The following is a 24,409-nucleotide window of genomic DNA, read 5'->3' on the forward strand; positions in this document are numbered from 1 at the left end:
AGATCACAAGATTTGTGCAGGCGCAGTCGATCGCCTTCAGCTACGTAATTAAGAAAACCTCGCAGGCTGGATTTTAATTCACATTCTACATATATATTTTATATAAATATTTGTCAATATTTATCATATCTAATTTTAAGAAAAATATATTGTTTAAGAAATATATATTGTTCAAAAAAGATATGACTAAATATATGTATAAAGACATATATATACATGTATAATTTGTATAAAAAATTAATTTTGACTGTGCATCACATTGAAATTAAATAATTTAATTTCCTGCACACTTTTGCTGTTACAAAACATGCATAGAGTATACCTTGGATATATCATGTAGGAAAGATCGCTAAAATCCAGCTTCGCTAATCTTTCGTTTTATTTTTTTTCTCACTGAGGAACAGTCGCTACGCAGGATTTCATATAGAAAATAGTTGTCATGTGAAAATGCATACAAGAGCAACACACGCACACACACACAGATCTAAAAAATTTAAAAAATTTAAAGTTCAGACTAGATTTCGAATGTTTTGGAGATCTCGATCCGCTAAATCACCATAGTATATAAAATATCTTGCTTCTTATAACGATATCGTATACGCAATGGAATCTGCATGTCAAGCACCGTACGTGGTACGACATATATATACACACATATATATATATACACATATGTGTGTGTATATGCAAATAACGTAGTATATAAAATATCTTATTCTTTGCTTTTGATTTGTAGTATTTACTATACTTAGTATCATTAACATTCAGATTCCTTTTACAATATCCGAGGTAATTTGCTGGTCCAAAAGGTTCTGAAATAGATTTCTATCAAACAATACAAATTCCAATTGCAATCACTTGATATTACAAATCCTAAATTCAATGCTCCACTTGCTTAGCAAAAATATATAATGCAACAGGTCTTTTAGAGTTAAATTAATGTATAAAAAAAACTTTAGAAAATTAACAAATTAAAAATTAAAAAGTGCAAACATCTAAGGAAATTGCAAATCTAAACAAAATAGTTGAAATGTTGAATAACGTTGCAATGGATCACGTTTTACTCAATTAAAAACTTAATTAAAGAAATGCTCTTAATTAAAGAAATTCGCTTACTGTTTAGCAGTTTAATGGTTACATGTAATTTTGTATACATTTAATTTAGCTCTAAAAAAGTGACCTATTGTATTATTATATATAACTCGAAGTGTTTTAGTTACGTAAAGCGAAGTCCGGCTGGTATCTCTCACGTGGATCATTATTTTCTAAACACGTGATATACAAGCTTAAATTTATCTAATTATATTAGTCATCGCGTGTTCTATTTTCCTCGTTACACAATTAAGATGCACTTATCGAATTTATTTTAAATAGAAACTACAAATGATATTGGATCATTAAATATGAGAAACTTGATAAATGTATATACATATATATTGTACAATATATATATATATTTGTCAAGTTTCTTGTACTTAACGACCTTTTCATTACTTAATAATTGTACGTATCTCGAATGAAATGCACGATCGCGCATAATTTATTAACTTCGGCTATTTTCTAAGCAAGACGTAAATATATCGGATGTTGATGTTTTTATACAGTGCTTCAAAGTCAGAAAAATACATTTTCGCGTGTGACAAATGTTCCAAAAAGAGCATCGAAAAAATTACAATAGAAAACAGAAGAATTATTCTATCAAAAGTATTTTTTTTTACTCTGTGCATATATATCTCCGTAGAAATGTGGTTCCCAATCAATTGTTATAATACATATTTACAAATGTAATAGTGTATACAAAAACAAGTGTACAATGCGAACGTTGAACGTTAAAACAATTTGTGTATGTATACTTGTGTATGTCGGGCGAGCGAAAAATGCGTGTGTCATTTTCTTTGTACTCTAAATTTGAAAAGTGTCGCGCTCGAACTCGATGCTTTAGATAAGGCAATGTCAGAAAAATCTATGTCCAGAAAATTTCTCCTCGACAAATTTTATTTTGACAACCCAATTCGGATCGTTCCGATAATCATTCTTTCTCTCTTATATTATTTCTTCTTTAGATAGAAATTAATTATATATATATTTCGTAAAAAAGATACAAAAACCAGTTAACCTACCGAGTGCATTTCATTCGTTGTTTATATACACGTTGATTAATAAATTTAATTGGTATTATGTTATATTTATTTTAATATATATATATATATATATCTATTATAAACACATGCTAGTTTAAAACTATACACTTATATTTTCAAAATCGTAACTATAAAAGCAATTAATAAAAGAGCGAAAGAAGAGAAGACTTCTCTGTCTCTCTTCGGTGATTTACGCTCAAAATTAACTTATTGACGATTGTAGGAAGTAAAAATATATAAACGTTTTATTTTACACAAGAAATAAAAAATTACCACTAATCCCGGACAAAAGTTTCTTTCACTGATTTCACTCGCTTCGAAGGTGAGATAATATACCCTAAACAAAAGAAGAGTAGAATACGATGTGAGTAAAAATTAAAAAAAAATATGTTGAGCACATCTGAGATTAATGAAACGAATGCAAGAGTAATGAAACGAATATTGATCTCGAAAGTGTTTTGCACTCGTTCGCGGCAAATCGACCACAATTTCCTATGAGTGTCGACAGGGTACAGGCGTCTGAGACGGTAGCGGTGGCGGCAAAGGCGCGTTCTCGTCATGAATCATCACGAGCTTACCGTACTTCACCATTCTTCTTTTTTGCTTACGCTGTCCAAAATCAGAAACAAGTTGTGTCAAGTAAAAATGTAAAATACCAAGAATATAATTCTTGCTCTAATCACTTTTTTCTCACCTGAGACTCGGTCCAACTTCCGTTGCTGCTCCCGCTGTCGCTTCCGCTCGACGTGATCCCATCTTCGAGGACGAGTTCCGTACCGAAACCTTCCATCTCCAGGTCGAGATAGAGTTGCGCCAACTGATCATTCACTAATAACGGCTGGTTGAATTTTTTCATCGCGTTCATATCGGCTTTTAACACTTCGCTCAACGTTTTTGAATCCATCTGGTACTCGTAAATCAGTTCCGGTGTCAAATGTACATCCTCCAGCCAGGGCGGATCCTTTCTACGCATCCCTTGCTGACACTTGGTGTGATCCTACACATCATTTATCATATTTATCGATCGTGATCGTGGAGATGCACTGAGACAACGAATTTAATTATCTACCTCGGAAGAGACCTCGCATGTCTTCTGATCCGGATTGCTGCTGTCGCTGCTCTTGTATAGGAAACTACTGTAGAAGCTGGACGAGCTCGACTCATCCCCGTTGTAATCGTTCGGTCGACGATGCTCCTTCTTGATCACCGGCGTGAGAAGATCTATCACGCTCGAACAGCCGCCGTCGTTGCTCACACACGAAGAGAACAATTCGTCCGGTGAGAGAACCTATTGATGTATATAAAATTGGCTCATAATTAACATGCGAGAGAAAGGCGTCTCAATAATTTGTCTTACTTTTTTAGAAGACTCGGACATAGCCATTATGCTTCCTGGCTCGGCTTTGATGCTGGTTGCTTGACTGGCCGGTCGTTTGTGATCCGGACACTTGTCATTGGACAGCTGCTGATTCTCGCGAGCCGTCGCATTTACCGCCGATGCTTGCTCAGGTATCAGAAAGGGTTGATACATCATCGCACGGGGCGGTGGAGCGCCGATTATTGTCGGATAAATCATTCCGGCCATCGCTGTCGCGACATAAGACACTGGAACAAACACTTTCAATTCCACAAATTCTTTTACGGCTATTTATAAAGAATTCTACTCTTTGCTATCCAACTTCCTAAATTTCTTTCTTTAATTTTTAAAGTTAGATTTTTTTCTCATTTGTGTTTTTACACTCAAATGAGATACGTACTGTAAGGATTTGGCGGCGTCGGTTGAGTCGACGAACTAAGCTTCTCCTGGGACGGCGATATCATGGTCGCGGACTCGTTGGGTTGAGGCACCGGCACGTAATAAATTGGTATCATCGACGGGAATAACGGAAATCTAGGTACTCCCGAATTAGTACTGAAACGTGCGCACACAAGTATATAATACATTTAAATTCATAAATCTACGTCTTCTCACGGAGGAGAGTTGTGACACGTATGTTTCTTTATTTTTCTTTTGTTTTATGTAAAATATGTGTAACATTTCTAATGTATATTAAGAATAGAAGACCATGTATACCTCTGGGACGGAACGCAAGGTTGAGAAGGCGTGGAAGAGGGCACAGTGACCGACGCGAGCGGTGGCCACAGATTGATATTCGCACCCGTCTGGACCACGGTCGATTGATCGACGCTCATGCTCGCGACGGTGGTTGTGACGTTCGCCGGACCCGCTGTGCTTGTCCTCGAGATTTTGTCGTGCTTCGATATCTATATTTCCGCAATTTCATCAAAAATTTAGACATTTTCAATCTAATATTTTTTCAGAGAAAAGATCCTTTTGAAACACACCTTGAAGCTGTCATCCTCCCAGCTGCGACTGCCGCTCCTCTTGATCCCGTGACCCTGATTGACATAATGAGCGTTCTGATTCGTCCCGTTGACCTTATCCGTTTTGATGCGCGGATCCTTCAGCTTGTCGCTGTTCTTGATGCTGGAGCGCAGCTCGCGGTGTTTCTGCATCATCAGCTTCTCCATGTCCTCGTTGTGGCGATTCAGCAACGATTCGGTCAGCGTGGGCAGTTTGAAGCTCTCCGTCGCGGTGGTGTTGCTGTTGCTAGCGGTGTTGGACGGCGCGTCACCTCGACTTGCCGAGCTCATCTGATTGTTCGACCCGCTGCTCAGGTTCTCCGCGCTACCGCTCCCGCTCGCGCCGCTCCCGTTTATCGGTGACATGCATTTCCTCGCTGAAAACACGTCCGATCATCTTCGCTGAACTTGATCATCAGATGTACACGAAAATTGTACATGAAAATTGTAGAATAAGATGATTTTCTATACGTCAAAAGATAAACCACAATTGTTAATATATTCTTTATACGTACTACAGACGTGGTTTTTTTTTTTAATTTTATCATTGAAAGAAGATAGAAGAGTTTTTTTTTTTTTAAATATCTTGCTTTCTTTTTTTTAGGACGTCGGGATGTATTGCATTCCTGTTGGCGAGAGAAGAAAAATGCTAAAAAAGCTCACGCTTACCGCCTTCGTCGTTACTGGAATTGACGTTTTCCTCGTCGCTACCGTACATAGTAGCGACCAGCGGCTTGCTCTTGAAGAAACGCTCGATGTTCTCGTTATAGTTGAGCTGATTGTAACTCGGCGGCGTCTCCGTGGAGGACTTGCTGTCGTAGTACTCGTGATGGGGCGAGATCTCACCGAACATCACGCTGTCGTGCTCCTGCAACAAGGGATTGCGTGATCCCTTCGCAAGTACATTGTAAAGACTTAGTATGAGTTGTAACTGAATATTGGTATGCATCTTAACGTCGTTATCGTGGTCAGTAGTCAGTATGTTTGCTTTTTTTTTTTTTGCGTGAGCGATGGATGAGTCGGCAGCCCTGGCGAAGAACAGTCTTGTGGTTAGAGAAAGAGAGAGAAAGAGAGAGAACTTTTTTTAAAAAGACCCTCGTCTTCCTAAATTAAATCACCTATTAAACCGCCACTTGCGGCGCAAGCTCTTGCGCTCCGCCTGCGTGCAGGGATATATTGCGGGATATTAGGTATTTATTTACATCGAGAAACTATATACAATCGATCGTTCGATCATGCGAGCACCACCACCACCATCCGGGTCGTATGCCCCCTGTTGCACGTCGGATTTTCTTGCTCTCCTCCTGGTTTCTAGGTCAAATCATCGATCGATCGGAAAACCGTGGAATATCACGGCTGTGAGTTTACTTTTCCATTTTATATCGCGTTGCGAAAACTCAGTGTATAAATGCGTTGTCTTACGTAATTGCGATTGTCGTGCAACTCTTGTGCGTTTCACAGTGTAAAAAATATGTAAAAAATATAAACTACAATCGATATTGTGTCGGTTTTCTGTGTGAGACGTTTCGATTTTTGCAGATTACGCGTATGTTTCATTTCTTCTTCTTTTTTTTTATTATATTGCCATCGTCATCTCGTCATTGTCATTACTCTCAAAAAAAATTCTCTGTATTTCACATGAAATATTTAAAATTATAAATATTGTATGTATCGATAAAAAAAATTAATTAATTTAAAAAACTATGGAAACTAATAAATTAAAAAAATACGTAAACAGAGAATATTTATCAGAGATTATAAATGCAATTTAAAAAACTTTAACTTTGTTACAAGAATATTGTAGACATCAAATTTTTATGAAAACAAATACATTCGGTAATCATACGCACATTCAACCTGTGTTTTTCATCTCTCCTTCATATTCCGTGCTCTCATTCCTGTTAGTTTCAAAACCTTGTAAGGGAAAAAATGTTTCTACCGGGTTGAATGTTACAAATACGATATACCATTTTCTATTAGACGAAGATATAAAAACTGGCATTTAGAAAAATGTATCGCATCGCGAAGAAGAGAAGAATAGAAGTATTGACGACGTTTAATATTGCGTTAATTAATAAAGAGAAAAAATCTCGGGAAAAAAAGATTCTTGAGAAAAGTCTCCTGAAAAAAAAAAAAAACAAGATAGAGTAAACATGAACTATCGCTCTTCAAATCTTTATCTTTAAAAGTTTTAGCATCGATTTAAAAAGAAAAGATGCGCTTGTTTTATATCAAAAAAAACAAACAAATGAAAGAAAAACAAATGACTGATGAAAGAAAAGTTAATTTTTCTCCGGGAGATACGCACAAAAGATATCGTCGACGAGTAATTCCAGTCTATTCTGATGTTGGATGTCCGTCCCAATTCCGGAGTATCACCAGGGGTTGTCAAGTTATTTGAGCAAAAAAGTAGAAAAAAAAATAGACTTACCAAACAACCAGTGCCTACAAGGTTTTGAAATTGACGTTTTTATCCTTCACCGGCCCTACCCGATTTTCTCATTGCCCTCCGTCCGGGTCTACGTGCAAAAGAGCATTGGTAGATGCTTTATTAAAAATTTTTTTAACGTTATTGTTGTTCACACAGAGTTGCTTGCCACCCCTTGCGTTTGAAGTTATCAATCAACTAAAAAGAAGCGACAGTATTTTCTACGCTGTCTATACGCGCGGAGTTTGTTAGCTAAAAAAACCCCATCAGAACTCATTGCGCCTTCACAAGGCATCATCCCATCTATTTTCCAGGGAGATTTACTCACCTTTGCCGTCCCCACTCGATTCCACCAAGCCCTTCCTCTAAAACAATTTCGTACATGCGTTCTCGTTCGAAAGCAGCGAGAATATTTCTGCGGGCTCGCATCGGTGCCTGTGTCTTCGTTTAAATATTTATCAGATTAAATAATAATAACAACAACTCTAGACTACAAGAGAAATCGAATGACGAGTGAAAATTTCTGGTTGCTTCTTAAAGACGCGTGTCGTCGTACTTATTGTCTCATTGATTAGCCCAGCTTGTTTTAATTCTATTGATTGACATGCGTTTTCGTCGTACGGATCAGCAAAGAAAAAAAGAATTATTCGAGAGAAACGTAACCAACGCGCGTTTTAATTGGCGTGACATCAGAATGTCGAGTCGATAATTTCTTTTTCTCTCGCAACTTCCTTTTTTCTCAGTTGTCCATAATCGCCACGATTGCATTTTCGGTATGTCGTTTTTGTCATTGACGGCGTTTTTCGCGGTTTATTTACCGAAAGAAAAATGTCAAAATGAAGCCGCGAAAAAAGAAAAAAAAGACGAGTTGAAAGGCGTAACAAACGACAGCCCCAGGATTTTCTTTCTTCGTGCCGCGCATTTCTCGACTCTCTTAGAGAATTCAAAAAATTCACAAAAAAACGAACTACCGGAAAAGCATATCGCAATAGAATCAGGTAAAATTAATAACGTTTTACAAGTTAATATACCTTCCACGTTGTTCCACGTCGCAAGTGAAAACGTGGACAGCTGCGTTGCTACGTGCGGGAAGTAAGTGTCTATATAGTTATACTAGTTGTTTTTTTCGTAGAGAGCATACCAGAGCGGAGCGCATCGTAGCGTAAGTGTGGTAACTTTTTATAGCGTAAGTGTCTCGGCTGATACTAAAACGTAGCTTAATAGTCACCGAAAAGCTCCTGAGTTCGTCCATCGCGAGCGGTCCGTCCTTGCCGACGCCGGGCGTCTTCGTCTCCTGCAGCAGACTTTCCATGAAGGACGCTAGGTCCTTACATCGCTTCGACACGTCGAGCTCGTTTATATCTGACGTTCTTTGGACGCTCTGCGCACACGTGCGATAGAAAAAAAAAGAGAACAAGTTGGGGAAACGAGCTCTAGTTTACTCCACTCGTGCTAATTTATTTTATTTTATTTTGCTTTTGCTTTTGCTCTTTTTTCTTCCTTCAGAAAAGATGGAATCCCGTCCAATATTTTGGCAAATTCGGTTGATTACTTTTTCGCGACAGGATTTCGAAATAAATCGAATTAGATCTCTTCGCTTTTTGTAAAAATACAAGAGCGATTGCGCAACAGGCTGTGTCTCTTTCGGATTTCAAATATCGGGAAACATCAAAAACAATCACAAATAACAAAGAAAACAAAGAATTGTGAATTGCAGATAGAGAAGGTAGTGCACGAAGCGTCGCGCGTTGGCCACTTCAGAGAGGGAGGAGAGGGAAGGGAAAGTCGTACCTCGTCAAGAAGAGCTCGTATCTCGCTTTGAATAATCTTGGCCTCTTTCAACACCTCCTCGCTGATGCTGGCGAGGTAGCTGCGCTCGTTGTCGCGCGGCACGCGAAAGATGTCCGGATCCATCGGGCCCTTGAGCACGCGGTGCTGACCTACGACAAACTCTAGTTTTTTCGTCCAGGGATTGATAAAGGACGACCACTCGGTCTCGAGAATGACGTAGTCTCCATTTTGAACGGCGAACCTGTACGGCTTCGATCTGAAGGAGAAGCCTTCGAGTCTGATCACCTGTTCGAATGACATTCAATAACAAAAAAAACATTTACGTCAGTGATATTTTGCGGCCGCGATTGTCGGCGGGCATGTCGGCTGTTCCTATCTTTCCCTCGTCAGAATCGCATTCATTCGCTCGTTCACATTCTCTCGTCTTCCCTTTCTTTCTCTCTCTCTCTCTTTTTTTTTGTCAACAGCGTACACACACAACCGGAACCTAAATTTCTGTTTGTTTGGACTCATGCTCACAGTCTCATAGATGTCTTTGATGAAGGGCAGATCCTCGGGATGGTAGAAGTCAAACAGCGAACGGCCAATCATATCCTGTGGTAGATAGCCGAAGTATTGGACTACATCGGGATCGACATGGGATAGGTAGCACGTCGCTGTGTGGCGGGTCGTGAATACCGAAGATATTATTGTTTCTTCTGGCGCTGCGGATAATGACAAGGTAAGGGGTCATTCTCTCTCGTCGCTACCTTGAGATTTTTTTTAGTTATCGAAATGTGGTTAGGCGCGCCGAAAAGCTCAGACGAGATGTGCGACGGAAAATTCAAAATGCAAAGTTAATTGCCATTTTACGTTAAGTTAAACGATACGATTTAAAAAAAAAAAAAAATATTTGCCGCAGTTTTTCATTTAGTTTTAATATCATTTAGTTTAATTATTAATATTATAATAATATTATTTAGTTTTAATACTAATAATAATTAATATTATTTAGTTTTAATATCACAAGCTAACACTCTAAGTGAAATTTTTTTGCACAAATCTTCGCACAAATTGCGAACAAACTTTATCCTTCTTGTTTTCTTTTGCATTCTTTTTGCGAATAAAAAGTAAGTAAAATCAGAATCAGATTCAAATAAAAGATGTTTTATAGGCCGCAAGCTTGTGCGAAATGCGCAGCAATTAGTGATCCAAAATTCAAAGTTTCGCATGCAATGACGATGAAAGCTCTATATAAAAGCTGAATACCTTGCCGTGAGAGATGACGAGTGCAAGTCTGACAACGTGTTGCTCGCGAGTGATCGTAACAGTGGTCTCCAAACTGAACGGGGAATCAATTGGAAAGAACGACAAGGAAACAGAATAACGATAACAATAATACGACAAAGATGAACGGCAAACAGCATATCATCAACATATCGTCATCGAGTCACCGAGTGTGAGCGACGACTTTGGAAAAATTGGAAATAAGTTACCTTAAGTTTTTTAGACGTTTTCCATGGAAACCACCGACTCACTGTAAAGTCGACGAGATCGGACCAATGACAAGGCTCAATCACTGATTGTGAGATCCTGCGAGCAGTTCGATTTATCCTCTCTCGCATATGACGTATTTCCGAAAACGTATCAATTCTCGCGCGCGAAACGAACAAGAATTTGCGAAATAAAATACTTTTGCAACTGTGTGTGCGGAAATTTCGGATACACATCTTGTACAAGTTCGAGTCACTTCAACGAAGTGTTTTTGAGTAATAAGTTGCACTTTTAACGATTGTTATGTTAGTAGAAGAAAAAAAGGTTAATAATTGATGTGAAGTAACTCGAGCAAAATACAAAACAATTTGGCGAACAATTTGGATTTTTTTTTGTAATTATCGAGTCTTCTCGCAAGTCGGACCTCGTCGAAGATCTTGGATCATGCTACCTTTGTATGCAGAATGAACGGGTTGAGCGGTAACTACGAGAAACATAGTCCGATTGCTGGGCTGTTGCTCGGCCGTCCGGTTTCGAAAATCCCGGAACGACAGAGTCAGGTGAAACGGCAGGTAGAGGTTCGACCTGGCGCAGTATCCGTTCGGCACGTTGCATTTAGTGAACTTGCGCAGACCGCAGAACAAGCTCGCTCTTCTACCGTTGATGCCTGCAACAAGCAATGCCCTTTCAAGAAAATATTCCAATAAAATCAAAAGTTCCAACGAAAAAGAAAGTCAACAGATGACGCAAACAAACGTTTACGACAATTTGTTTAAATAAAGTAACTTGTAACACAAAATTGTTACATATAAATCTTTTGCATACCTTTGGATCGTTCCTCTTGCGATGCGATGCTGGCAATCTGATCGGCCAGAATAGTCTTGTCCTTCGGATGCACGTAATCGATAAAGGACCGATCGATCCAGGCGTCTTTGAGATAACCGAGAGCGTTGGATATTGACGGGGTTGTGTACAGCACAAGACCGTCGTGCATTGAAATCACCGCGCAAAATCCCTCCTACGGGGACACGCGGTAAATTAGGGCTAACTAACGGCTAACGGCATTAAAACAGAGTCCTAACATAAGTAGCAATAACGTGATATGGTGTGGACATCGAAGTATTTACTTTTCACATTCTCCATGTAAAAGAAAATGTACCGTTGAGAAATAGAAAACGGTTTCAATGTGCGTGTGATAAAATTTTAATACAAGAGTTAAATATTCCGAAAAAAATATCCTTTGCGTGTAAAAATTTTTCATATCTGATTAATAATATATCACAATCGTATATGACAGCGTCTCGATTTTTATATTTGATTATTGTTTATATTTGAGACATGTAATTATATAAACAAGAGATAGATAAATAAACGGTCAAATCGAGCAAAATTTAGGATAAAAAGTATATATTAAGTATAACTCATTTACATATAAAAGCACGAAACGTTTCGTCCCTAACTTGAGACTTCTTCAGTCGTAATATAATTTTAAAGCGCAAAAATACAATAAAAAATAATACAAATAATAAATAATAAATAATTATATATATATATAAACAAATAATATAGAATATTAAAATATAGAATTTTAAACAATGCAATTGAATTTTAGGTTGTACATTAATTCACACAAAATCCGCAATCTTTTTAACTGCAATTCGAAACGCGTTTGTTTAAGAAAGCGACAGATTATTTGTTTCTAAACGCGAGACTTTCTGCGCGCCTTCTTTTTTCTATTACAATAAACTCTGTCGACATCTTTCCCTCTATTACGATTACAGACGTATACTAACATTGGCCTGAGACGTGGAATCGTCCAGAGGAATCGTTCGTGAAGCAAGTCCTGCTTCCGGATCTGCGACGGTGTCGCCGTTGTGCTCGCCGGGATCCGTTGCGTCTACCAATTCTATTTCGGTGGCTACCTCTTCTTGCATTACGCCAAAAAACAAATTCTCATTGTTAAAGCGTTGTCTTCCGGGTCGTCTGCCCGAATTGTCTAAGAAGATGAGAGCAGGAAACGTGGAGGGATAAGGAAAAGGATTCGAGCCCAAGTGGCATAGCAATGCTACCTCTCTTTTTTTTCAGCGCCGAAATAACAAACACACGCGTGAAAAACTCTTCGAAAAACTCTTCGCAAGAGTCTCCTCGAGCATCTATTAAAATAACGCTGTTTAAGCAATGAATTTTTCTCGCTTTTTCAGCAGAAATTATTATCAAAAACACACAGATAAAGCGATGAAGTTTACGAAAAGTAGATCGACAGAAACACACTGGCCTCTGGCCACGTGAGCGAGTAAAATAAGGAAAAAGAATAGAGGAAAGGGCGCTCGGTGTTCCCTTAGTCCAAAGTGAAAAGAACCGCATTTTTTATTCGTTGCTTGCTTTCCGGTGAAAAACATTCACTCAAGTCTTTCTCGCGAGCGCATGAAACATACAGGCAAATCGCGCGATGTAGGATGGCATTCAAAGTGAAAAGAGCGAATGTGAAGCGAGACTAATTGCATTACAACTGCAGGTCACGTTGACTCTTTCGCTGTTCAAGTCTCTCGATTCGTTTTGTTCTTTAATCTCTGACAAACATATTGCGCTGGATTTGGCAGATTTTTGTCACGCAAAACAATTAAATAAAATTATCATTTGCTTAATATCAGCTCAAATATAAAATGTCTCGTTACACGTATATGGGATACAGAGAAAGAGAGAGAGAGAAAAAAAAATGAAATACTATATGCGTGATATTATTTTATCATTCGCTCGCGAAGCGTTAAAAAAGGGCGCGCGGGTTTTAATTCGCAGCCAGATGAAAGGATTAAATTAAACGACAACATGAACGCACACGGAGTAACATCGTTGGCGAACGCAGGATAATTTTGTAACGCATTCGCCCGCATCTCCAATTAATCCATCCTCTCTTCCCCCTCCGGCTCTTTCGAGGATTGGGATTAACTCGCTAAAAATACAAACGGTGCTATTTAGTAGCATCGGAAATGTGAAACACGTGGATGATTACTCTTAGATTACGAATGGCTTGCGACATGACATTTCGCGAACAAAAGCGAGAAGAGAGAAATTTCATATCTCAAATACGTCCCGTATTATAGATCCGTAAATTATTTAGACGAGATTTATATTCAATCGACACCAAAAAATGTTTACAATACGTGAAATCTCAGCTTAACGCGTCCGAGAAAATAAAAACACGCGCCCTAATGTGAATCTCATCGTTCTAAACGCGATTAACGTACTTCATTCGGCTTCGCGCTGCTTACTCATCGATCCATCAATAGTTTCGCAATAATTTATATAACACGTGTTAAAGTCTACATTATAAACGCGTTATCAGTCAGAAAGTGTGCGCGCGTGCGCGATGTCCTACTGCGCATATAAAAAACAAATTCTCCCATTATCGCTATTTATTTTGTTTCCACTTTATGATCTGCGTGTTCCGCAGATCAAAAAGTTTTTTTATTTTTTTTATTTTAAGCACAGAGGTAAAAAACAAGGTAACTACAGGAACAGACAGATATTTGTCGTCTTGAAGCTGTCAAAAAAGGGATTTAGTTATAAAACTGTCATTTCATATATGATTGATTCTTTTTTTCATCGTAATGGAGATAAAGAAAAACCTTGTAAGGGGGATTTATAAAGCGTAAAGAGAATAAATTGAAGAAAAAATTGGAAGAAAACTCCGGCTTTGACTTGAAGCAACAAGTAATGTACCCTCCAGCCAATAATAAATATCGACCAGCAGATATCGATAAAACTTTGCAACCGCGCGGGCGTTACGTTGTACAGAGATGGAAAATTTTGTTGCGCGTGCGCCCATTGCTCGCTTGTGCGATTTTTTGTAACAAGATGATAAGAAAACCATCTTAATTGAACGAGCTATTTTCATCGCGACTGATAATACCCGGTTGTGTCTCATGCGCTCGCTTAGATAGATTTTTGTATATAAAATCATCATTGTGCGCAGCACGTGTCTTCCACAAGTCGCATAGAATCGGAGCCGCGTCTGAAACGCGTGATTGCTAATGCAGATCGACTTGCGTTACGAAAGCTCGTTCACGTAACAAGCGGCGTATCTGTGCACGGCACATGTTTTTTCTCTCTTTTTTTTTTCGATCGTAAGAGTTTTTGTCGATGACAATAAGATTTCCGCGGAGTTTATATCCCCGCGTGAATCTCGAAAATAATCTCAACCGATCTCACCGCGATCATTTTTCCTTCTCTTTCTTCTGGTTTCAAATATTTCAACTAGAGATTTTCCCACTCACAGATTTTGTCACTTGTGTCGAGTGTTTATTCTACGTTTCTTTAGTGGCGCCCGTTATATACTTTCCGTTTCATCGTCTTCTGGAATTTTAACCAATGATCTTTCAGATGTTCAGCGCTTTTTCTCTGATAGATATTAATTGTTCAAGGCAACGAGGCGCTCGACGAGGAAAAAAATCGATATGACACTTGCCGGACTAAGAGATAATGTGAGGGAAGTTAGAAGTCTCTCAGGAAAATAGACAAAACCCGAAGCGAACGGGAAGGAGTGCACGAAACGAGTTTGTCGGAATAACGATAAGTTCTCGTTACACACAGTATTGACATCAAACTTCGCTGAGATCTGATTCAACAGGTGGCAATAGATGTTTATTATAAAAAATCTGCTGCTGCTCGCGTTTCGTTTCAGCTTCTACAGCGTCCTCTTACAAGAGCGATTCTGTCTCGTCGATTGTTCGCAATTCCCACGCACGTGGAAAAATATGTACGCGGAATTTATACTCTGTCGAGAGTTTGAACGAAACGGATTCAACTTGCAAACACATAAATGAAAGCAAAAACTTATTATAAATAGATAATAATTGTTGCGATAAAATCTTTCATCTCAATCTTTTTTTTTTTACGTATCAATAAATTTGGTTGAAGGAAATTATTTAAATTTACATCTTGTGTTGAGACTGACTTTGCAAAATTATATTCCGAAGAAAAAAACCGTCGCGAATTTTATTCTGTATTCACACGCTTGTATAATATTGTTTTGTTCAAAAGTGTATTTCGCTGTATTTCGCGATTTTTTTTTTTTTTTTTAATTATGTAAAGATGCGAGTGGACAGTTTGCGCGTGCACTCATTCCCGACACTTTGCAGATCCGTAACCAACCTGGTTTCTTGTCAAGTGTGACGTTCGCCGGCGCGACGTTGTTATAGGACGCCGCTTCCGGCAGCGCGTTCACCGTCTTCAGACCGACTTCCGCGTCGGCGGTGTTAAGCGCCGACACCGCTTTCGACTTCTTCTTCTTGTGTTCCTTGTCCTTTCTCTTGCTAATCGGCTGCGGTAACGCCTCATTGCTACATCGACAGAGACGCCACGTAGAAGATATTATATTAAATGCACAATATATATATGTTCTATAAAATGCATTGTGTTGTAATTTTTTTTCCAGTAATCTCTAAGTTTTTGTACGCAATCTTAAAAGACAGTGACAAATTGTTAAGTAAGAATTGGTCACAAAGTGCACGTCTTGCATAAATACACAATGCAATATCTATAATTAATCATAATTAAACTTAATCCAACGTAACAGATTTTTACGTAGAACATTTTTCTGATTATATTCGGAGTTCAAAAATCTATTCAAAAACATCGTACGATCGCAATTATGAGCGCAAATTGAGAATATCCGCGTGTCGCGTCATGTGACAGGAAGTTGTCTGTAACGAGTGATAATGAGAGAACAAATACGCGCGTTTTAAAAATAAATCCGAGAAAAATAATTTCAATTGAAGAGCGGGTAAACATCATAACAATGCTCTCTTCGTGCGTCAATTTAATACTCAATTGCAACATTCGAGATAACGTCATTAATAATTGATTATTAAAAAATCACGTGTATTTCCAGGAAATTTATCCTCGTTCGACGAAGGCGTTTGAAAGAGAAAAGCTTTCTGCATTCTCACGTTATACAAATGCCATTCACTATGATCGATACAAAGACTTTCTCCCGGAAAGCTTTTTTTTTAAGAGCTCTTGATGTAACACATCTATTAAAACGTGACCGTTGCATTATACAAGCTAGAGAAAGTTTGCATCTACGTCTATAACCATTGATCTTTCGCTAGAGCTTTCACCGAAAGTCTTCGTAACCAAACTTTTGTCGCGCGTAAATATCAAACCGTTGCATCATTCTAAGAGATATTGTAAGATATTTAGTTATACAGTTTGCAAACTTTTTAATTTGTTATTTTAATTCTCTGTGTTCAGATGTTTTCTATATCCTATAGAAAACGACAAAGTCTGAAAATGGCAAGTTTCGCATTTCTAATGAATTTTTGGTTTGTTTAGACGAAACAAAAATTGTAATAAAGTACTCAGGTATTTTTTTATTGTAACATCTTTTTTGTTATGTTATTATCTGTTATATAACATATAGGCCTGTTTTGTGGGTATTTTTTTTTTTTTTATTGAAGCAACAGAGAGACATTCAATTCTTCTTGTAGGATCCGCACGATAACAGATCACGTAATTCTGACGCATTTGCTTTGCAAATGTTCTTCCCTGTTTTAGTTCTCGCGTCATTGTTACACACACACACACACACACACACACACACACACACACACACACACGCACGCACTCCGGTGACAATAAGTGAAAAATAACCCCCGCGACGTTATAATCCTCGCGTGTAATCGCGGACTTCGTCTGGTTTTCTTATCGCACAGACGCAACCGGCGATTACCAAACCGCTTTTAGAATTTAGACAATACGAAACGCGCATAACTCGCTACAATAGAACAAGATATCCAGAAAAAAATGAAATTATTTCAGTCACACAGCGTTGCTCGAATCGTTATCTAACGATTCTGATTGTGATTGTTTAATTAGTTTAACTGACTGAGACGCAGTCACGTTAAATTTAACTACTGTGTGTGTGCATGTAAGAAAGCAACTTGTGTGTGTTAAAAATATTGTTTTATAAGTAATATATGTTCACATTGTATGTATTTGTAATATATGTAAGACACACGACACACATTATAAATTTAAACAGATCAGATCTCTGAATTAAATATGGAAGTTTCATATACAGAAATGTGTCGAAGAGAGTCTGTTGAGAACTGCTGAATCAATGCATCTGTCAGATGCACGCGGAAGCTACACAACGCGACTCTCTCTCTCTCTCTCTCTCTCTCTCTCTCTTTCTAATATTACTCTATTAACTAAATGAGTTCATGGCGATCGGAACATGAATATTTCACATCTCGCGTTAAATAAAAAAAAAAGAAAATGACAAATAATCTCAAGGCAACGCGAGATACGTCCACGAGATGTTTTAATTGTGTTTGAAGTAGATATTTAATACTTTGTTATTTTTCGAGAAAAAAATCTTATCAGCGAGATCTTACGCAGGTCCTGCATGTAGAGTTAAATTATATAGATTAACGTCGCTCGATCGACATCTTGATTTTCAACATCGATATTTGAGATATTGTAATTGCGCTTCGTTTATATGTTCATTGCGCAACAATGAGCGGGAGAATCTGACTTCGGTGCGGCGGCACGTGGCGCGACATGTGCGCGCTGTTTACGATGCCGCGTGTGTGTATATATATATACAAGCCTACTCGTAATCGACTTTAACTACTTCAGTTTCACACACGCAACGTTACACGGTGGTGTGATGCATGAGCTTGAAAAAATATACATATACTGCTTAACGAACGTCGTCTTTGCCGAGGAAGCTGTCAGCGCATTTATTCGCGCAATCGTTTAACGCGAGAAGAGAATTCTTGTTGAATAAAGTCATTGTGAGAATCGGATTTTTGTCCGCGAGATTACTTAACAAAACGCTTCTGAATACTCTCTACGCTCGGCGCGAGATTTATCAGAACATTGAGTTCTAAATTCTAGTTCTAAATCATATGTTTTAGAATTACAATTTTTGAGATTTTACTAAACAAAAACTAATTGTTATTTATATTGATTATAATTTAAACTGAACCAAATTCAGACTAGTCTGTAGTTCAAAAATAATAATCATGATATATTTTAAATTTTTGCCGAACAAACTCTTGGCTGTTTTCTCATCTATTTAATAACGTAGCTAATTTCTGATTAATTTGTTGAGAAAATATTAGCGTCTCGATGCGGAAGACAGTTTTCCTTAGAAGCGCATTGTATTTCCTTGAGCGCGACGAGGAAACTGCCATTACGAAACGGCGCCAAGGACTTTGTCTTTCAGTGACATAAACGATCCGATTATTAAAATCTAGATCAGCTGCTACAACGCAACTCTCTCTCTCTCTCTCTCTTTCTGCTTCAAGTTACGTTCATCGCGGTAACAAACTGTGGTAAACAATCCGTCAAAAACCAACAAAGAAGCAACACCATTTATACTTGTTCTATGTGACACAAATTCACATAAGGAGTATCACTTGCAAATTTTACAAAGGACGTTTCGAAATTGTTATCGCGCGATTTAAAAGACACTCTTTTGTTCGCAGTAGCTTTTGTTAGTTTTTTTTTAGTTTGCCATCAAAAACGAACGCATCTATCGTCATCGCTGAAAAACAAAATCTTCCAACGCAAATGTCAGTTTCTGGAAATCAGTTTCAAAATACACTTGGCTATTTGCAATGCGTGTACCTATTGCGGCTAAGTGGTTGGTCGGCTAATTATTCAACAATAACAAACGTGCACGTGCACCGACTCAAATAGCCAACCCTTTCCGCGAAATAATTCTGCATGTTTGCAAGCTCTGTTTGATCACGCTATTAATAACAAAGCGACAATCGTATATTTAGTACTTCTGTAAAAATTGAGGCTCTTCGATGTATCTCGCGGTCATAATCAAAGATGGTGTCGCGAGATATCGAAGAACCTTAAAGGATTACGCTCCTCAAATGTGCTCATCTTTGAAATCTTTTTTCTTTCAAAAGAATTATATACAATTAAAACATTTTTGTTCAGAATCTAACAGCTAAAAGATTATTAAAATGTATGTAATTTAATGTGTTCTCTCACAGATTTTTTTATCACGTCTATTGTGTGTGTTGTAATTATTTTGAAAAACAGAATGTAAATTTTTCGAAACTCAATTACCATTAATTGCAGTAAGATTTACAAAATTATAACAAACAAAAGTTCAATTGTCGTTACTTTACGAAAATGGGACTTGCCTGGATCCGAAAGTCGAAGGACGTCTATCACAATAGCCGCTGCTTTCGGAGCGATTGCTGTTCCTCGAGATCGAGCTGCCGCTACTGCAACAAAAAGATCGATGAAAATCAGAAACACTTATTTAAAATGATATCTGAGACCGGCATTCGTAGTCAAACTCATGTGTTTTCGTCTTGAGGTGACAGATGTTCTATAGACAACGAGACGGTCCATACAGCATCTTGAGATAAACTCAAGACGATCTTGAACGTAAGATTTGACTATAAATATACATTGGTCTAAATCTGCTCTTCTTTTGCATTGCGTCAAATAACGTAATAATTATTTTAAGCTGTACGAGTATTTATTAACACGGTTTACTTTGGGCTACTTTTCGGGACTTGTCCGACGTAAAACTCGATGGAACTACTGCACGCGTCTGGTCAAACTTTGATCAGACTTTGGCGTTTCCGCTGACGCGTCGGAATTTTATTTAGACGATGACGCATTTTTGATAAACAAAATAAAACGAGGTCAAAACGTGCAACACGCGCGCAACGTGCAAAATCGCGACACACTTAATCCCGCAACGCGGCCGCGGTCGATCGGGAAAGTCACGCGACTCGAATCGCAACAAACGGTCGCGGATGAAAAAAGGCCCGCGATCACATGTTCGGCAAACGTGACACGTTCGGCCCTTATACAAGGCCTGTCTCTCTCTCTCTCTAGCGAGTTTACTCTCAGTCTCTCGCGGGCCTTTCACTGTCCTTATTATTTGCAGGCCGTCGCGGCCGACCGGCCTCATTTGTTCGGCGGAAAAATTCGACTTGCATAAGAAGGCACGCCGCTTCACGTTCGAGGCCTCGTGACTATAAGCGAGGACGATGACGACGACCACGGCGTTTACCTATCGATTCCTTTCGCTGGTTTTATGCTCGAGACTTCTATCCGGAACGCGAGAAAATGAAAAATCGTGGCCCGCTTGTTTTCAACCGGAGCGAATTAAATTGGCCTGGATTGCGACGGCGCGGCGTTATGCAAAATAACGTGAATAATTTGTGGTGACTAGAATCTAATGTAGCTCGATGTGTGCTCGGTAATGTCACAAAAAAAAAAGTGAAACTAAAATAACCTGTTTCAAAATTATTGAAAATTAAGAAAATTGTCTTCTGTCTTTTCTGAGATTCGAATATAATTAAATTTCTATTATATATTTGAGACACAAGCTAAAAAATTTCCATGACAAACAAATTCCATGTATCATAAAATAACTTCACTGTGCTTTTGACTATGCTTCTTACAAACCGGCGGGTGTAATAATTACACGCGTATTTCGAGATTACACAGAGATGCTAATATATTCCTCGCTATAAAAACTCTGCAAACTATTTGTCCGAAAATAGATATGTTTCCGAGTAAAATCACGTTACGGCATCTTGTGTGCGACAATCGGCAAAGGCAATTTGTTTATGTTAGGCGCACGTGCGATCGTGTACAATCTCGTGGACACAATGCGGTTTTGAAATCGATTTACGTCGCCCACGATATTTTCAGACAATTATCTCGGAGTTAGCTGTGTGCGTTACATTATATTCGCCCGCCCATCTTCCCGGTATATCTTCGCGTATATCATCACCAGATTATATAATATAACATAGTCATCGACCAATATATTACAACGAGAAATGAATACTCATGCGACCGCGCATAGATATCAAAATACAGTCACGAGTTTTATAATGGGCATCGGGTCAAGGATACAAAACTCTAATCGGAATATTTGAATTTTAATTTTTGTAGATCAAAATACAAACATTTAACATAAAAAGATATCTGATTCACCGTGTCTTTATCGATTCGTATTCGTTTTATCGTGTGCCGATATTTGATTGTGAAGTGAAAAAACAGTTCTATCGATAATTTTGTAATTTATAAGAATATCGATGTGGGGGTCTCTTGGCTGGAATTAGTAGTTTTTCGCGCGCTGCGCAGTTGCGTTGCGCTGTCACGTGTACGAAAGGTAGCGCGCGAACAGTGATTGCGAATTGATCAACGCCTCTTTTGAAGTTGACCTGTTTCCGCGAGTTGGAGATTTCGTAATGTTCCTAACCGCGTTAACTAGACATGGAAAATGCAACTGGCACACACTGGGAAACCGGTTAGCCTTAACCGAACCATGTACGAGTTTCTGTCTCTCTTTCTCTCCCTTTCTCTCGCGCGTTATTCACTCGCCTCTCGCCGTCGCGTTTAACAAAAGCGTGTCATTGCCAAGTATCCCGAGGGGATAGACGTGAGTTCGAAAAATAATTAAATTAAAATAATTGTGGAAATGGACATTGTGTATTATTTGTTTAATATACAAAGCGCTAAGAATAATTTGTATACAAAGATATACGCTTTGTATACAAAGCGTCAATTATTCTAGCGGTACAATTTGTCGAAAACGGATGTCAATCATATTTTTTGTAGAGATGTTTGTGTGTGATTACATCTCGTAGAGAAAATAAACACTTTTTAAAATCGCTCAACAACTTGGGACTTCTGAACAAAGTTGCTTGTTTCACTCGTGCCCACCTGAGTGATGCACGAGGAGTGGCACAATAATTACACAGGACATTAGCAACTTTTCTACGTACAAGTCACGTAGAGAAGCCAGAACAATGTTAAAACCGACGAAAGTTCTATTATATAAGCACGCAACGATTAATCCAAAGAGCTGCGTTTTGAATAGAAAGTTTAGTCAATTGCAGTCTATGCGCAATTTGCGAACTTATGCGAATAGTAATTTACAGCCAATTAATAATAGCTTAATCCTTTCACCTTTTGGAACATGTGTGCCACATAGCATTTTTCCTTACATCAGTGCGAGCAATTTTTGTTCCTTTTCTTTCGCGAGCACAATGCGATCACTGTTCATTGTGTTCTCTCTCTGTAGTATCTAATTACTAGTGTTCGCTTGTGGAAGAACAAGTACGTAATAAATGCCAGATTTGTCCGTTATTTATCACTCAAAATATATTTGTGTTCTTTTTCTATCGTTTTGTTTTTTTTGTTTTAGAAATTTTGATACTGACAAAATATAACGTCTGTGTTGCGAAATTTTGCATTTCGTCGGTATCAAAATTTCTAAAAAAAAACAAAACGATAGAAAAAGAACACAAATATATTTTGAGTAATAAATAACCCATTGCGGACAAATCTGGTATTTGTTACGTATTTGTTCTTCCGCAAGCGAACACAAGTAATTTAGATACTACAGAAAGAGAACACAATGAACAGTGGTCGCATTGTGCTCGCGAAGAAAGAAACAAAAATAGTCAGCTGATTGTAATTGCGCTATTTTATCTTCTTTTCACTGATATAATTGCCGCTATGCTAAAATTTATTTATATAAAGTGCAACTAAAACTTTTTAAAAAATTTGCAATATTTATCAAGTTAATTAATTAATATGATCCAATGAGCGCGTGAGAAGCTGGACTCCGTAGGCGCGCGTATAAAATGAAATCATGTGATTTTCAAGTTCAAAGAAAGAGATTGTTTATTTCTCGCATACAGTTTCCTAACAATGAGAAGCGGATTAATGTAGCGAGCTACGTGTGGCACGTCTTCCCCCTTATCAGCTGATATTGATTTATTGATTTTCTCAAAATCACGTGGTTTTGTATACGCTTGCAGATCATCGGTTCCCACGCGCTCATTAGCTCATATTTAATTAATTACCCTATCTTAATTACCTACTGCAAATTTTGCAAAACTATATATCAGTTTTCTGTTCAAATTGATCCAATCTATCTTCACACTGATTGTGTCAAAAAGTTTCAGTAAATGAGAAAAATGTATGTATATGTGCGCACAGTATCTAATTATAAATAAAAACCCGTCAATAACAACACGATTGTTGACAAAAATCAAAATAATTTGAATTTTTTTGGTTTGCAAACTCAAAAAATTTAACACAATTATACATTTATACTAAATTGCAGTATAAAATTTTCTAGTAAATGTTAATAATTATGATATATTGTCATAAGAAAAGTAATATATAGAAACTTGATCCTGTGAGTTTCTCGCGTTTTAATTTATTCATATATTTGCACAATGTCGATATCTCTTGAAAATAAATCAGTTTTATTGTAAAGGTAGCGCGTAAACAGATAAACATAAGCTAATAAAGTTTAAAATAAAAGCGAAGCCACGTGTATTCGGCAATGTACGTATTTGAAGTATGCCGACTATGAAAAAAATTCCATCGCATATTTGCAACATGTGCAGAAAACTATACACTTGTTAGAGAAAAAACACGATTTAAAACCACGGTTAGAGAAAAGAAACGATCGCAATAATGTCGCGAGAAAATCAAAATGTGCGCGATACCAATCAAAAATACATAACAGTCCAAACAATTAAAAAAAAAACCAAATTATACACATTTTTCCATAATTATTATCATATATTTCATAATTATCTACTACGTGCCCGCGATTGTTTTGAATTCTCCCCAGTTCAGTAAAAAAAAAAAAATAAATAAAAACATAGAGAGTCGCACACTCACCTGCGCTGTGACTGACTGTTACTGCACGTATTGGAGTATCCCGAGTCCGATATTTTGGCATTCTCCACGGACACTTCCTCCATTGTTCGTTTTATCTTAATTTTTCGATCACTTATCTCCAGAGAAAAAAATCGCGCGTTTTTAATCGTCCTCTCTTTCTCTCACCGCGCACACGCACTTCCGTTTCATCTCATTTTATTTATTAAGTTTTTTCGCGAGACTGAACGAAATCGATAGAATAAAAAAAAACAGATTTACATTGATAAATCAAGTATGTATATTGAGACACGGCACTTTGCGACAATGATTTCCGCGCGGACTAAATCGTACTGAATCACAATTGTAGCTGCTACGGACCGAACTGTTGTAAAGTCGGCGCACGTTTGAAGACACGTGAGTACGCTCCGTTCCCACCACTTTGCTCCATTCGCGCTGTCGCAATCGGCGCGCGATCAAATCAGAAATGTATGTAACGCGTGTTGCGACCCTGCTTTTAATCCTTCTATAC

At 37.9% G+C, this 24,409-nt stretch overlaps 1 protein-coding gene across 3 annotated transcripts; it reads right to left on the reverse strand.

Annotated features, from left to right (window-relative positions):
* Positions 1–212: 212 nt before the first annotated feature.
* On the reverse strand, positions 213–24,271 carry LOC109851763 (period circadian protein). 3 transcript variants are annotated; one of them, XM_020422159.1, is made up of 17 exons: positions 23,902–24,271; positions 19,368–19,451; positions 15,349–15,536; positions 11,991–12,121; positions 11,023–11,215; positions 10,649–10,864; positions 9,244–9,428; positions 8,725–9,009; positions 8,162–8,314; positions 5,175–5,373; positions 4,488–4,882; positions 4,216–4,406; positions 3,899–4,053; positions 3,499–3,746; positions 3,211–3,429; positions 2,836–3,138; positions 213–2,750 (listed from the first exon to the last, which is right to left on the reverse strand). In XM_020422159.1, exons 1-17 carry the CDS (start codon positions 23,982–23,984, stop codon positions 2,634–2,636), a joined length of 3,345 nt encoding a protein of 1,114 aa, XP_020277748.1. In that variant the 5' UTR covers positions 23,985–24,271; the 3' UTR covers positions 213–2,633. The 3 variants fall into 3 exon arrangements, with proteins under 3 accessions (XP_020277748.1, XP_020277747.1, XP_020277746.1); XM_020422158.1 differs by having other exon boundaries at positions 5,175–5,397; XM_020422157.1 differs by having other exon boundaries at positions 5,175–5,397; positions 11,991–12,124.
* Between the last annotated feature and the right edge of the window lie 138 nt (positions 24,272–24,409).

Source organism: Pseudomyrmex gracilis, unplaced genomic scaffold (assembly GCF_002006095.1).
Source record: "Pseudomyrmex gracilis isolate BER0280 unplaced genomic scaffold, ASM200609v1 scaffold_20, whole genome shotgun sequence".
NCBI lineage: Eukaryota > Metazoa > Arthropoda > Insecta > Hymenoptera > Formicidae > Pseudomyrmex > Pseudomyrmex gracilis.